Source organism: Rana temporaria, chromosome 5 (genome assembly GCF_905171775.1).
Source record: "Rana temporaria chromosome 5, aRanTem1.1, whole genome shotgun sequence".
Taxonomy (NCBI): Eukaryota; Metazoa; Chordata; class Amphibia; order Anura; family Ranidae; genus Rana; species Rana temporaria.
In genome coordinates, this window is record NC_053493.1 from 117,785,547 (window position 1) to 117,798,258 (window position 12,712).

Consider the following 12,712-nt stretch of genomic DNA (forward strand, 5'->3'; position numbering starts at 1 on the left):
AAGATAACAAAATGTATTGCCTGTTTCTGTAATCTAGATATGGAGCTGGGCCATTTCAGGGCACTTACTGAGGTCTTTCTATGGGTTTCAGGGAGAGGGAGTGTTACCTAAAATTAACTAACTTGCTATGGATGTAGAAAGAGGTTATTTTAAATTTTTACAGTAAATGAAATTTACAGCCTGCTGCACAATGAAACAGAAAAGCCATGTTTATACGACCAATATGAAACATATTGTATTATTTATTGCATAAATAATATTAACATAAGGTTCCAATATATGAATACGTTATATTGGAGTAGTTATAGGCATGATTAACTGAACAAATATTACCTATAGTTAGTTTTTGGTTTATATTTTTCTTTTATATTTTCTATATTAATCATGATATACTGTTTGATGTATTCACTGATTAGTCATCATATTATTCATATGCAGGGAAATAGTGTATATGAATGTAATGTTTAAAAGTTATATTGAGAATATTCATAAATAGTTGTTATGCTTTTTAGTCAGAACCAATGACTAAGTCTCAAGGTATTTAGAACACAAGTCGTGTGTGGGTTAAATTCACTTAGAAGGCATAAATCTGAGTTTTAGCCAGAATGTCTAGAGAGAATGACAGAATTTAGACAGTTCTAAATATTTAATAGTTTCTCTAAAGTCTAAGTCAAGGGTCATTCATAAATTGACTTGGACATAAAATAATAACAATTAACAATATAATTCTTATCCTATACTGCCCCCTTTGAAATGGTGAATAAAGGAAACTGCAAATTTCACATATAAGGGTTATCCAGGAAATGTAATGATGTGTGTTTGATGTCTCTCACAATGTGAAAGGCATTTATTTGCACACCCACATTCTAAGGGCAATATAGACTGGTTACAAAAGGGAAGACTGTAAGACTTTTTGAGGATGGAAAGAGTCTTTTATTACGTGAGCAGTAAGAGAGAGTGCAGAGATGTAGGAATGTTGGAGAAGTCCTGTGGGACACCTAACTTGATGCTTCTCAAAACAGAGTTCTTAAGTCCTAGTAAAGTATTAATCTTTTTGTTTTTACCTTTTTGGGTTATTGAAGTTGTTTGAGCATATGCTTAACTAATCTAATCAATATTGGCAGTTCAGTTTTAAAGTGAATTGAATTTTAACTGCAGTATGAACTTGATACATATCTTGTATCTCACAAAACCGACTTTGTAGTCTTAGAATTGGATTAGTAATAGTATGTGTTGAACCATAGATTCATTCTAAATGTAAAAATAAGTCTTGATTAAATTATCAAGCTATGTGCACAGTATAACATGTTGTCCGTGCATTTTTAAAGTGTAAGTTTGAAGGTCTGTTTGTTTTGAGAAAAAGCACAAGTGTTAAAATTAACACCTAATCTGTTTACATAAGTCTGTAAAGCCATGAAAAGCTATTTACTGAGCAAGTCTAAATTTAACAAGTCATCACTGAAGTGTTGAAATATGACATTTTGTAATAAGAGCTTGTGGTAAAATTGTATTATTATCATCATCATCTGTATTTCCAATATATATTTTAAAATATATAATTTTTGTATTATCACCAATTATATCTGATATTATTTTACACTGAGTTTTTAGTTAATAAATATATATTTTTGCCACCTTGTTAAACTTGCTTGTTTTCAAAATAACAAAGCAGGGGGCGCTGAACTATCTACAAGTGCATGTACCATATAATACTATATAATGATAATGAAATAAATATATATGTGCCAACAGTGCAGTGGCTAGTCACCACCCAATTGAGTGAATCGTTGCCAATTGTGCATCAGAACACAACATGCATAAATCAAACACAAATAAGTCTGTTGCAATATAACAATGAATTAATAAAGTGTCCATAAAAAGTGCATAAATGATATTGGTAGTGCCCAGATTTCCTTCGAATCGCGTTGTGCAAGGCAAAAGAGGGTTTCCACCTTCACCAATTTTTATGCAATTGTGCATAAAAAGGATGGCACCTTACCAGATGTCGTTGACCTTTTTTGTTAGAAAAGAGGTCAAATGGAGCTTTGTTGTCACAAAATGGACAAACTGTGGCAAATGTTCCCTTAGTTCCTTGAGTGCGGCTTAACTTGGAACGTCATTAAGCGTGGCAAAAAAGAAGAAGAGACCGCCATAGCATGATACCATTTATTAAATATTTAAAATAACACAGTGCCGAGTGGCTCCCTACTTGGAAAAGTGCCCACGTCCCGGCACGGAGGCTGTACGGCTTAGGTCGGAAATAAAGATGCGTCCTCGCTGGGGAAGCCGGCGTGCATTCCACCTCTGGCGTCAGAGAACCAGCGGGACCGGAAGTTGATGCTGTGCGTGCCCAGGTACCGCCTCTACGTACGTTTCGTCTATACTGTCATCAGGCTTCCTGATGACGTTATAGACGAAACGTACGTCAAAGAATTTGCGCCTTAAGTTACAGCGGCGTAGTGTATTTCTGGCGGCGGAATTCAAATCAGCGGGTAGGGGGCGTGGTTCATTTAAATGAAGTGCGTCCCCGCGCCGATTGAACTGCGCATGCTCCGTTTTGAAATTTCCCGCCGTGCTTTGCGCGAAATGACGTCGCAACGACGGCATTTTTTGAACTTAGACGCGAGTTACGTCCATCCCTATTCACGGACGACTTACGCAAAAAAAAAATTTCAAATTTCGATGCGGGAACGACGGCCATACTTAACATGGCAAGTCTATCTATACGCCGCAAAATACCAGCTTTAACTATACGCCGGAAAAAGCCGACTACAGACGACGTTAGAAAATGCGACGGCCGCGCGTACGTTCATGGATCGTCGTAAATTGCTAATTTGCATACCCGACGCGGAAAACGACGCAAACTCCACCCAGCGGGCGCCGAAGTATTGCATCTAAGATCTGAAGGCGTGCAAAGTCGTACGCCTGTCGGATCTTACCCAAATGCCGTCGTATCTTGGTTTGAGGATTCAAAGTAAAGATAAGACGCGGGAAATTTGAAATCAGTAGATACGCTGGCGTACTTGCTCTGTGGATCTGGCCCTTAATGACGTTCCAAGTTAAGCCGCACTCAAGGAACTAAGGGAACATTTGCCACAGTTTGTCCATTTTGTGACAACAAAGCTCCATTTGACCTCTTTTCTAACGAAAAAGGTCAACGACATCTGGTAAGGTGCCATCCTTTTTATGCACAATTGCGGTGTACCTTAATTGTTGAAGGAGGAAACCCTCTTTTTCCTTGCACAACGCGATTCGAAGGAAATCTGGGCACTACCAATATCATTTATGCTCTTTTTATGGACACTTTATAAATTCATTGCTATATTGCAACGGACTTATTTGTGTTCGATTTATGCATGTTATGTTCTAAAGCACAATTGGCAACCATTCACTCAATTGAGTGGTGACTAGCCACTGCACGGTTGGCACATATATTTATTTCATTATCATTATATAGTATTATATGGTACGTGCACTTGTAGATAGTTCAGCGCCCCCTGCTTTGTTATTTTGATACCGTCTTCAGTTACTGAATTTTGGGGAGCAGCTCTTATATAATAATTTTCACTATAATTTATTCACTGGTTTTTAAATATTTGGCGCGAGATCCTTACATTCTGTTTTCAAAATAGCACGGATAAACAAACTTTAATTAATTGGTTGCATTTTTTGGAAAAATTTGAAAGTCTCCCTAAAACCACAGATTTTGCATAATTTCATAAATAAATGTTTTAATATTTCAGTATAAACATTCTGACAATGTTAACCAGGCAATGAGATTGTACCTAAGCACTTCGATCTCCTCCGATGTGTATCTTTGGCGAGCTGGCTCACTACTCTGAGTCAGGTTAGATTTGACAGATGACGGTTTATCATTTAGGCTGAAGTCTGAACCCAGAGGAAGGTATGGTCTTGCTGGCTGGCTTGGCTTGGGGGTAGATATCTTGTCTTTAACAGAAGACTTGGACATAGATTCCTTTAAGGACTCTGCCCTAATTACACAAAATAAGCAATACTTATTAAAACAAAAACAATAATACATTGTCATCATTTAAATTATATACAGGAAATATCAGGCAACACAAAAATTAAAAAGGTAAATACTGTTTTGTTATTAACACACTTAGCTGCTGGTTTATAATGATCCTGACAGCAAGCAAATTAAAACGACTCTAATGTCAACGACTGTGAAAGTGGAAAAGATAAAAGTAGCAGTGGTACAGTGTTCTTGGATCAACATGTTTCAAAATAAGAAACTACAAGTTAAAGGCATTGGGCAGGGTTAAATGTCCAACAACAACAAGAATGGCTCTAACCCTATAAGGTTTCCACAGCAAGATAAAATATCACATGCATGCATGAAAAAAAAAGAAAAAAACGCTACGTGCATTTCAAGTGACAGCTAACCTAATTTGAATTGGTGTTGTATATGGTGCATTCATTTATCTTAATAAAGAAAAATAAGTCTATGACAGTCTCAGTTACAGAAGGCAAGAATGTCAGGAATCGGGTTCACTGTAAAATATTTTATTACTATTTTATGACATTTAACGACATTTCAACATATTTCATGGCTTTGGACCGGTGAGACAGTGACCCGATGTCTCTTAAACGGGTGATCGCCGCGCTTCATTTTAGCAGGACTGGGTCCATTGTAAGTTCACCTTACAGGTATTTCTGTAAAAGGTAAACTTACCCTTTAAGTAACGCTGTCTTACTAAAGCTGGCCATAGAGGATCAGAATTCAGCCAGTTCAGCAGGGACCAGACGCATTTTGCTCTCAGAATACAATGTCCTGGTAGGGGGATGACACCAACTACATTAAAGAAAAAATAAGCGGATTATCTATGGCCAGCTTTACTAATAGGAGATATGTGCAAGCACAAATCAGATTGTCATTTTCTAGTTATGGATATTGTGACGGTATCGGTATGATATCCCCGTCAACGTTCCCTTCTTCCCATAACGAAAATCACCCCAATATTCCACGAGGAGGGATATCCCTGGAATCGCCCAGAAAGCCACACATGAGACAAGCTTACTGCTAGAAAAAGACACTTTAATGACACAAAAACTCAGCTTATATGTGGTTGCAACCTGTTAGGAACGCCCCCCCTCACACAGTGGGGTTTCCCATACAGATTATAGGAGACAAGTCGGAGCCGACCATGCAGACACATTTCTTTAGATAAAGACATCAGGGGAGTTAATTACTACACTGAAGCAATCAGAATAATTAACCTACTACTTCTCTAATCATTTAGCCTGATGATACAATACACATCTTTTAAGGGTAAACACAGATCTTCTTCACACAACACAATAGATCAATTAACGTTTAGAATAGTGAGGGGACATTAGCACGTCAATAACCTGTCAGAGGAATGAATCACACATGAAATTCCTTTCTACCTCTAACCCATATGGCTAGCAGGGAGCAGTAAACTGAGACATATAGGCAAATGTATCACAGATATGATAGGATGGGACCAAGCGGCACTGTGTGTGTGTGTGTGTGTGTGTGTCTCTCAATAGACACACAAAGGATAACACGGGATTGAGCATGCATGTCTGCCCCATAGCAAGTGCTTGCTATGGGGCAGACACAGAAGAGGATACCATAGCACAGAGCAGGTAAGTAGAACATGTTTGTTAATGTCTAAGCACACGTGAAGTGTGCGAAACGCGTCAACTCAGCACTTTGACTCCTGTAGTTTTTGGGATGTCCAAATAAAAGGATTTTGATCTACATTGGTGTGCGGCCATTTCTTTGAATTTCATTGTCTTCGGAGGCAAGCCCCTACTGGATCATTATGCTTCCTGGTCTAACCTGGAGCGGCGGGTGTTTATTTTTCTAGAACATGTACAAAGTACCTTTACAACCAGCATACCTGGTTGAAGAAACACCCACACTTTGGTTAAAAATCTGCTACAGTGAGATGGATGTTGCATAAAAAATACAGGAAGTATTTTTACTCACCTGTCCAGTGCTTGCCGAGCCAGCTGCTTCAGCTTTGTTTGTAGGTTTTGATCTGTAGTTTCATTAGACTAAAAAAAAACAAAAAAAACACAACACGTTGAAGCAGTATTTCCTGGATTGCCGAAACTTTAAAAGGTCAAATGACAAAAGGAATGAAGTATCATTACATCCAGGCCATGACGTGACTTTTTCTTTATCTGGTTTGAGGGGATAAGCTCAGGAAAGAATAGTGTACGGTCAGCAAACATATATTTAGAATCACTTCAGTGTTCACCCTAAAGTAAACCTGTGCTATGCCTTTTCAGGACACTACTTGAACATAAAATAGATATAAAACATACAGCATTATATATATATTAGGGCCAAAACAACTAATCGATTAATCGACAGCTAATCGATTATAAAATAAATCGATTACAATTTTCATAATCGATTAATCGGTCAGTAACATAATGGGATTAAAAAAAAGTAAAATTAGCCCTTTATAGTACAAAAAAGCAAATGGCTACTGTAAATATTACTTTAACTGTCCCACAGTAAAAAAAATGAACCCCTTACAGTAGCGATTATTTGCTCTTTTTGTACTTATTTTTGTTTTTTTAACCCCATTATGTTACTAAACATCTCAGGCCTGGGTTCACACCTTTGTGTTTTTTATGCTTTTTGCAGAAACACACTACAGTTCATTTACATGTTTTCCTATGGGACATGTTCACATCCATGATTTTTTTTCAGCTGCTGCGTATTTGGAAAGGGCAAGGACTTTTTAACGCAAAACGGTGCTATTTTTCTTTTTTTTTTGGTTCAATATACTTCAATGGAGAAGCTGCAGAAAAGCATGTAATGTGTTTTTGCGGCAATTTGTGTTTTGTAATCTGCCCAACAACAAATTGGCCCAAAAAAAATAAAAAATTCAATTTTTTTTAGGCTATTTAGGCTATTATCCGATTAATCGAAACAATAATCGCCCAACTAATCGATTATGAAAATAATCATTAGTTGCAGCCCTAATTTATATATATATATATATATATATATATATATATATATACACACATACATACACACACATACATACATACATACACACACACACACACACACACACAACAAGAATTAGAAAGTGTAATAAAACTAAAAAAAGTGTGAGAAGGCCAATGTAGGAGCAACATGGTACAATAAAATGAAACTTCTAAATATCGATTTGCATTGTGGTGTAGGCCTTCTTGTTTACACACTTACAACAAATTCCCAGACTATATGTTTGGTGAAGAATCACTGGCCACACATTGCCTTCATTTCCCGAGAATGAATTATTCTTCAATGAGTGCAAACATTTACCGAGTTCTCTACCCTTTTACTAACACTTAGTGGTGGTTCACACCAGCGCAATGTCAGAAATTGCAGGTGATTTGCACCGCACTGCTGTGCAGATCACATGCAATGTCTATGCGTTGCAAATTCAGCCATAAAGTATGGCTGAATTCTCATCACATTCAGACCAAAATGGTGCAGGACCCTTTTTTTGGTCTGCAGCAGAATCAGATCATATGGGTGTTCAAACCCATGCGATTCGATTCCTGTCTGAATTGACAATATGCATTGCGATATGCGAACCGATCTGGGGGTGTCATTTACTTCCTATTGACACCCGCAGCGGTTCACATAGGGCAGTGTGAACCGCCGGCGGGTGACAAGCGATGTGGGAACCCGTACTGGATTTGAACGGATTCTCGCATCGCAGCAGTGTGAGCCGGCCCCTAAGGCCCATCTATGGTTAAAATGTAAAATGGTATATTCATCTATACATTGTATTTCAATTATTTCTAGACTACTTCTATTACTCTGAAAGATCTTGAAATTAGTAAATTTACTTTGTAAAGAATCCAACACAAATACTTCCAAAATTCTGTGACACTTATTTACTATGGAAATGAATTCCATAGCCTGCAATGGCTTGTAGTTTCTACTAGTGACTTGAGAAATTAGGTAATTGGACACGAAGTATTTATAAGTTTGAGTTCAACAATATAGTTAAAGCGGAGGTTCGGTTTAAAAAAAATAAGAATAAAATCAAAAGTCAACAGCTACTAACACTGTAGCTGTATGTATATATATATATATATATATATATATATATATATATATATATATATATATATATACATACACACACACACATATACACATATATATATATATATATATATATATATATATATATATATATACACATACACACACACACACACACACACACACACATATATATATATATATATATATATATATATATATATATATATATATATATATATATATATATATATATATATATATATATATATATATATATATATATATATATATATATATATATATATATATATATATATATATTTCCCCTTTTTCTGCAGCATTTTTATTTATTTATTTATTTTCTTGGAGCTCCGCTTTAACTGCAACTGAAACATTCACTATACAGTGCTTGTTTCAATTGCAATTAACTATATTGTTGAACTCAAATTTATCAAGTATTATAGTATCATAAAGTATTGACTGCCAAAAGCACTGGGACACCTGCCTTTACATGCACATGAACTTTAATGGTATCCTAGTCTTAGTTCGTAGGGTTCAATATTGAGTTGGCCCACCCTTTGCAGCTATAACAGCTTCAGCTCTTCTGGGAAGGCTGTTCACAAGGTTTAGGAGTGTGTCCATGGGAATGTTTGACCATTCATCCAGAGGCGCATTTGTGAGGTCAGGCACCGATGTTGGACAAGAAGGTCTGGCTCGCAATCTCCGCTCTAATCCATCCCAGAGGTGTTCTATCAGGTTGAGGCCAGGACTCTGTACAGGCCAGTCAAGTTCGTCCACCGCAAACTCACTCATCCACACTATATTGCCATAAGTATTGGGTCACCCCTCCAGATCATTTGGTGGAGGGGGGATTATTTTGTGGGGTTGTTTTTTTCAGGGGTTGGGCTTGGACCCTTAGTTCCAGTGAAGAGAACACTTAAGGCATCAGCATACCAAGACATTTTGGACAATTAATGCTCCGAACTTTGTGGGAACAGTTTGGGGATGGCCCCTTCCTGTTCCAACATGACTGCGCACCAGTGCACAAAGAAAGGTCCATAAAAACATGGATGAGCGAGTTTGGAGTGGAGGCCTTCTCATCCAACATCAGTGCATGACCTCACAAATGCGCTTTTGGAAGAATGGTCAAACATTCCCATAGACACACTTCTAAACCTTGTGGACAGCCTTCCCAGAAGAGTTGAAGCTGGTATAGCAGCAATGGGTGGGCCAACTCAATACTGAACCCTGTGGACTAAGAATGGGGTGCCATTAACGTTCATGGGCGTGTAAAGGCAGGTGTCCCAATACTTTTGGCAATAGTGTATTTGTTAATACATTTTGTATTATGCAGACTAGAAAGGTTCTGGTCCATGTCTTCCCCCACCTTAACATTGCTAAATGTGAAGTGTGGTTTAACTGACCAATATGGAGGATTACGAGGTGAAGGGAATGGGCCAAAGTACAACTTTCTGAGCCTTGGTCATAGAACACCCTGGGTTTAGTGGCTCATGGGGCACACACAAAAGAACTGTAAGCTGGGTACTCGCACCTGTAGGTGTAAATTGTTAGGTAATTAATACTGTGTCTAATGACAGAACCACATTTTCAATGTTCCAGGAATCCTGAATGAGCCTATACCCAATAGGAATATTTGCATATCTGACAGTAAATGGACCCTAAAAACAGACTGTGCACCCCAGCGGTCAGCATCTATAATGTTGCTAAAAAAACAACAAAGTGCACTTCAGCAATTATCTTCAGTATTGAAGCAAAAGTGCTAACAATTAACACACCCTGCTGGGACTTTTCTCCAAGCAGCATAATGTCCCTAGTGGGAAAGTCCTAAAGATTTACTTACTGTATTCAAACAGAGCTCAACTGCCTCTGAATACAGCTCAATGGCTTCTTCTGCGTTTTCTTTAGCATCTTCTTCAAATGCCTGTGTGACAAGGAAGCGAGCTCGTTCCAAGTCCAGTTGCTGTTTAGATTTTAAGGTTTCAATGTTCTGAGCTTCAACTAAAAGAAAAAAAAAAAATAAGTAAATGTTTTAGAAGATATATACTTTATATACCCCAAATAATTATAATGAGAGTGTTATTGAAGAAAGAGGCAAATAATAAAGACCACCACAGATTCCTAATAATATAATAATAATAAATACAATGAAAATTGGAAATAATTCACACATCAACCACTTATATTCATCACTGATGATCCCACCTCATTTTTTAATCTTCTATTATTCTTCTCAGCACAAAAAAAGGGCATACAGGTGAAACTTGAAAAATTAGACTATTGTGCAAAAGTTCATTTATTTTACTAATGCAACTTAAAAGACTCATTACATGCAAAGCAAGATAGTTCAAGCCGTGATTTGTGATTTGTCATAATTGTGACGATTATGGCTTACAGCTCATGAAAACCCCAAATCCACAATCTCAGAAAATTAGAATATTACATGCAATCAATAAAACAAGGATTGTACATAGAACAATATCGGACCTCTGAAAAGTAGAAGCATGCATATGTACTCAGTACTTGGTTTGGGCCCATTTTGCAGCAATTACAGCCTCAATGCGGCGTGGCATGGAAGCGATCAGCCTGTGGCACTGCTGAGGTGTTATGGAAGACCAGGATACTTCAATAGCGTCCTTCAGCTCTTCTGCATTGTTCGGTCTCATGTCTCTCATCTTTCTCTTGGCAATGCCCCATAGATTCTCTATGGGGTTCAGGTCAGGCAAGTTTGCTGGCCAATTAAGCACAGTAATCCCACGGTCATTGAACCAGGTTTTGGTGCTTTTGGAAATGTGGGCAGGTGCCAAGTCCTGCTGGAAAATGAAGTCAGCATCACCATAGAGCTTGTCTGCTGAAGGAAGCATGAAGTGCTTCAAAATCTCCTGGTAGACGGCTTCGGTGACCCCGGACTTAATGAAGCACAGTGGACCAACACCAGCAGATGACACGGCTCCCCAAATCAACACAGACTGTGGAAACTTCACACTGGACTTTAAGCATCTTGCAGTGTGTGTCTCTCCATTCTTCCTCCATACTCTGGCTCCTTGGTTTCCAAATGAGATGCAAAATTTGCTCTCATCAGAAAAGAGGACTTTGGACCACTGAGCAACAGACCAGGTGTGTTTTTCTCTAGCCCAGGTAAAATGATTCTGACGTTGTTTGCTGTTCAGGAGTGGCTTGACAAGAGGAATACGACATTTGAAGCCCATGTCCAGGATCCGTCTGTGTGTGGTGGCTTTTGATGCACTGACTCCAGCCTCAGTCCACTCCTTGTGAAAGTCCCCAACACTTTTGAATGGCCTTTTCCTGACAATCCTCTCCAGGCTGCGGTCATCCCTGCTGCTTGTGCACCTTTTTCTTCCACATAACTTTCTATTAATGTGCTTTGATACAGCACTTTGGGAACATCCAACTTTTTTCAATTAGCTTTTGGGCTTTCCCTCCTTATGGAGGGTGTCAATGGTGATTTTCTGCACAACTGTCAAGTCAGCAGTATTTCCCATGATTGTGATTCCTACTGAACCAGACTGAGAGACCATTTAAAAGGCTCAGGAACCCTTTGCAGGTGTTATGGCTTAATTAGCTGATTAGAGTTGGACACTTTGAGTCTAGAATATTGCACCTTTTCACAATATTCTAATTTTCTGAGATTGTGGATTTGGGGTTTTCATGAGCTGTAAGCCATAATCATCACAATTATGAAAAATCACGGCTTGAATTATCTTGCTTTGCATGTAATGAGTCCATCTCATATATTAGTTTTACCTTTTAAGTTGCATTAGTGAAATAAATGAACTTTTACACGATATTCAAATTTTTCGAGTTTCACCTGTATATCATTATGTCTTTTTTCTGCTATAAAAAGCACCAAGTTATAGATGCCAAGGTGAGAACCCAAAAACAGAGAGACAAATTGCACCACAATACAAGGAATTTTGGCAGTGGTGCAACTGCTTGAGTATGATGAGAGAAGGGGGTTGATTTACTAAAACTGAAGAGTACAAAATCTGGTGCAGCTCTGCATAGTAAAAAAAAAAAAAAAATCAGCTTCCAGTTTTTTTTTGTCAAAATTAGAAGCCGATTGGCTACCTGTGCGCAAAACTCTACTTTGGGTTACACCATCTGACCAAACATTAGAGTGAAACTACTTTGTAGCGCTCCTGGCTCTCTCCTGCCGCTTGCTATGGGGGCTCTCGTGCGTGCTCGCTCCCAAGCCCTCTGTGTGTCCTTAAGACAAGCCAAGTCCACAGCACTCCTGCTGCTGCTGTGTCTGAGCCAATGAGGAGGGAGAAAGTCGGGAAGCTTTTGTTCTTGTGCACATTGTTTATACAGATCGGGGGGAGCTGCAGGAAGGTTTTTTTACCTTAATGAAAAGAATGCATTACATTCAAAAAAACTTTCTGCCTTGACTTTGAGTGCACTTACCAAACCCTCCATAATATGCCCTCACGTGACACATCTATAAACATTCTATTAATAAAAGGTGGAACAACAAATGTGCACAAAAGTCCAAAAAAAGCTTTTTGGAGTGGTTTTACACAGAAGTGATTCTGAAGATAAATGGACACAAATGATTAGCTATAGGATATGTCATTCGAGAGTTTCAGGAAGGTTTAGCAAGCATGCTTGAATTTT

At 38.2% G+C, this 12,712-nt stretch overlaps 1 protein-coding gene across 2 annotated transcripts in view; it reads right to left on the bottom strand.

Annotated features, from left to right (window-relative positions):
- Positions 1-12,712, bottom strand: part of CAPN7 (calpain 7) — a 101,259-nt gene that overhangs the window by 61,251 nt on the left and 27,296 nt on the right. For both annotated transcript variants that reach the window (XM_040353060.1, XM_040353059.1), the window contains exons 3-5: positions 9,921-10,078; positions 5,981-6,048; positions 3,786-3,992 (exon numbers count right to left, since the gene is read on the bottom strand). In XM_040353060.1, coding sequence (XP_040208994.1) covers positions 3,786-3,992; positions 5,981-6,048; positions 9,921-10,078 — 433 coding nt within the window. The remainder of the gene's footprint in view (positions 1-3,785; positions 3,993-5,980; positions 6,049-9,920; positions 10,079-12,712) is intronic.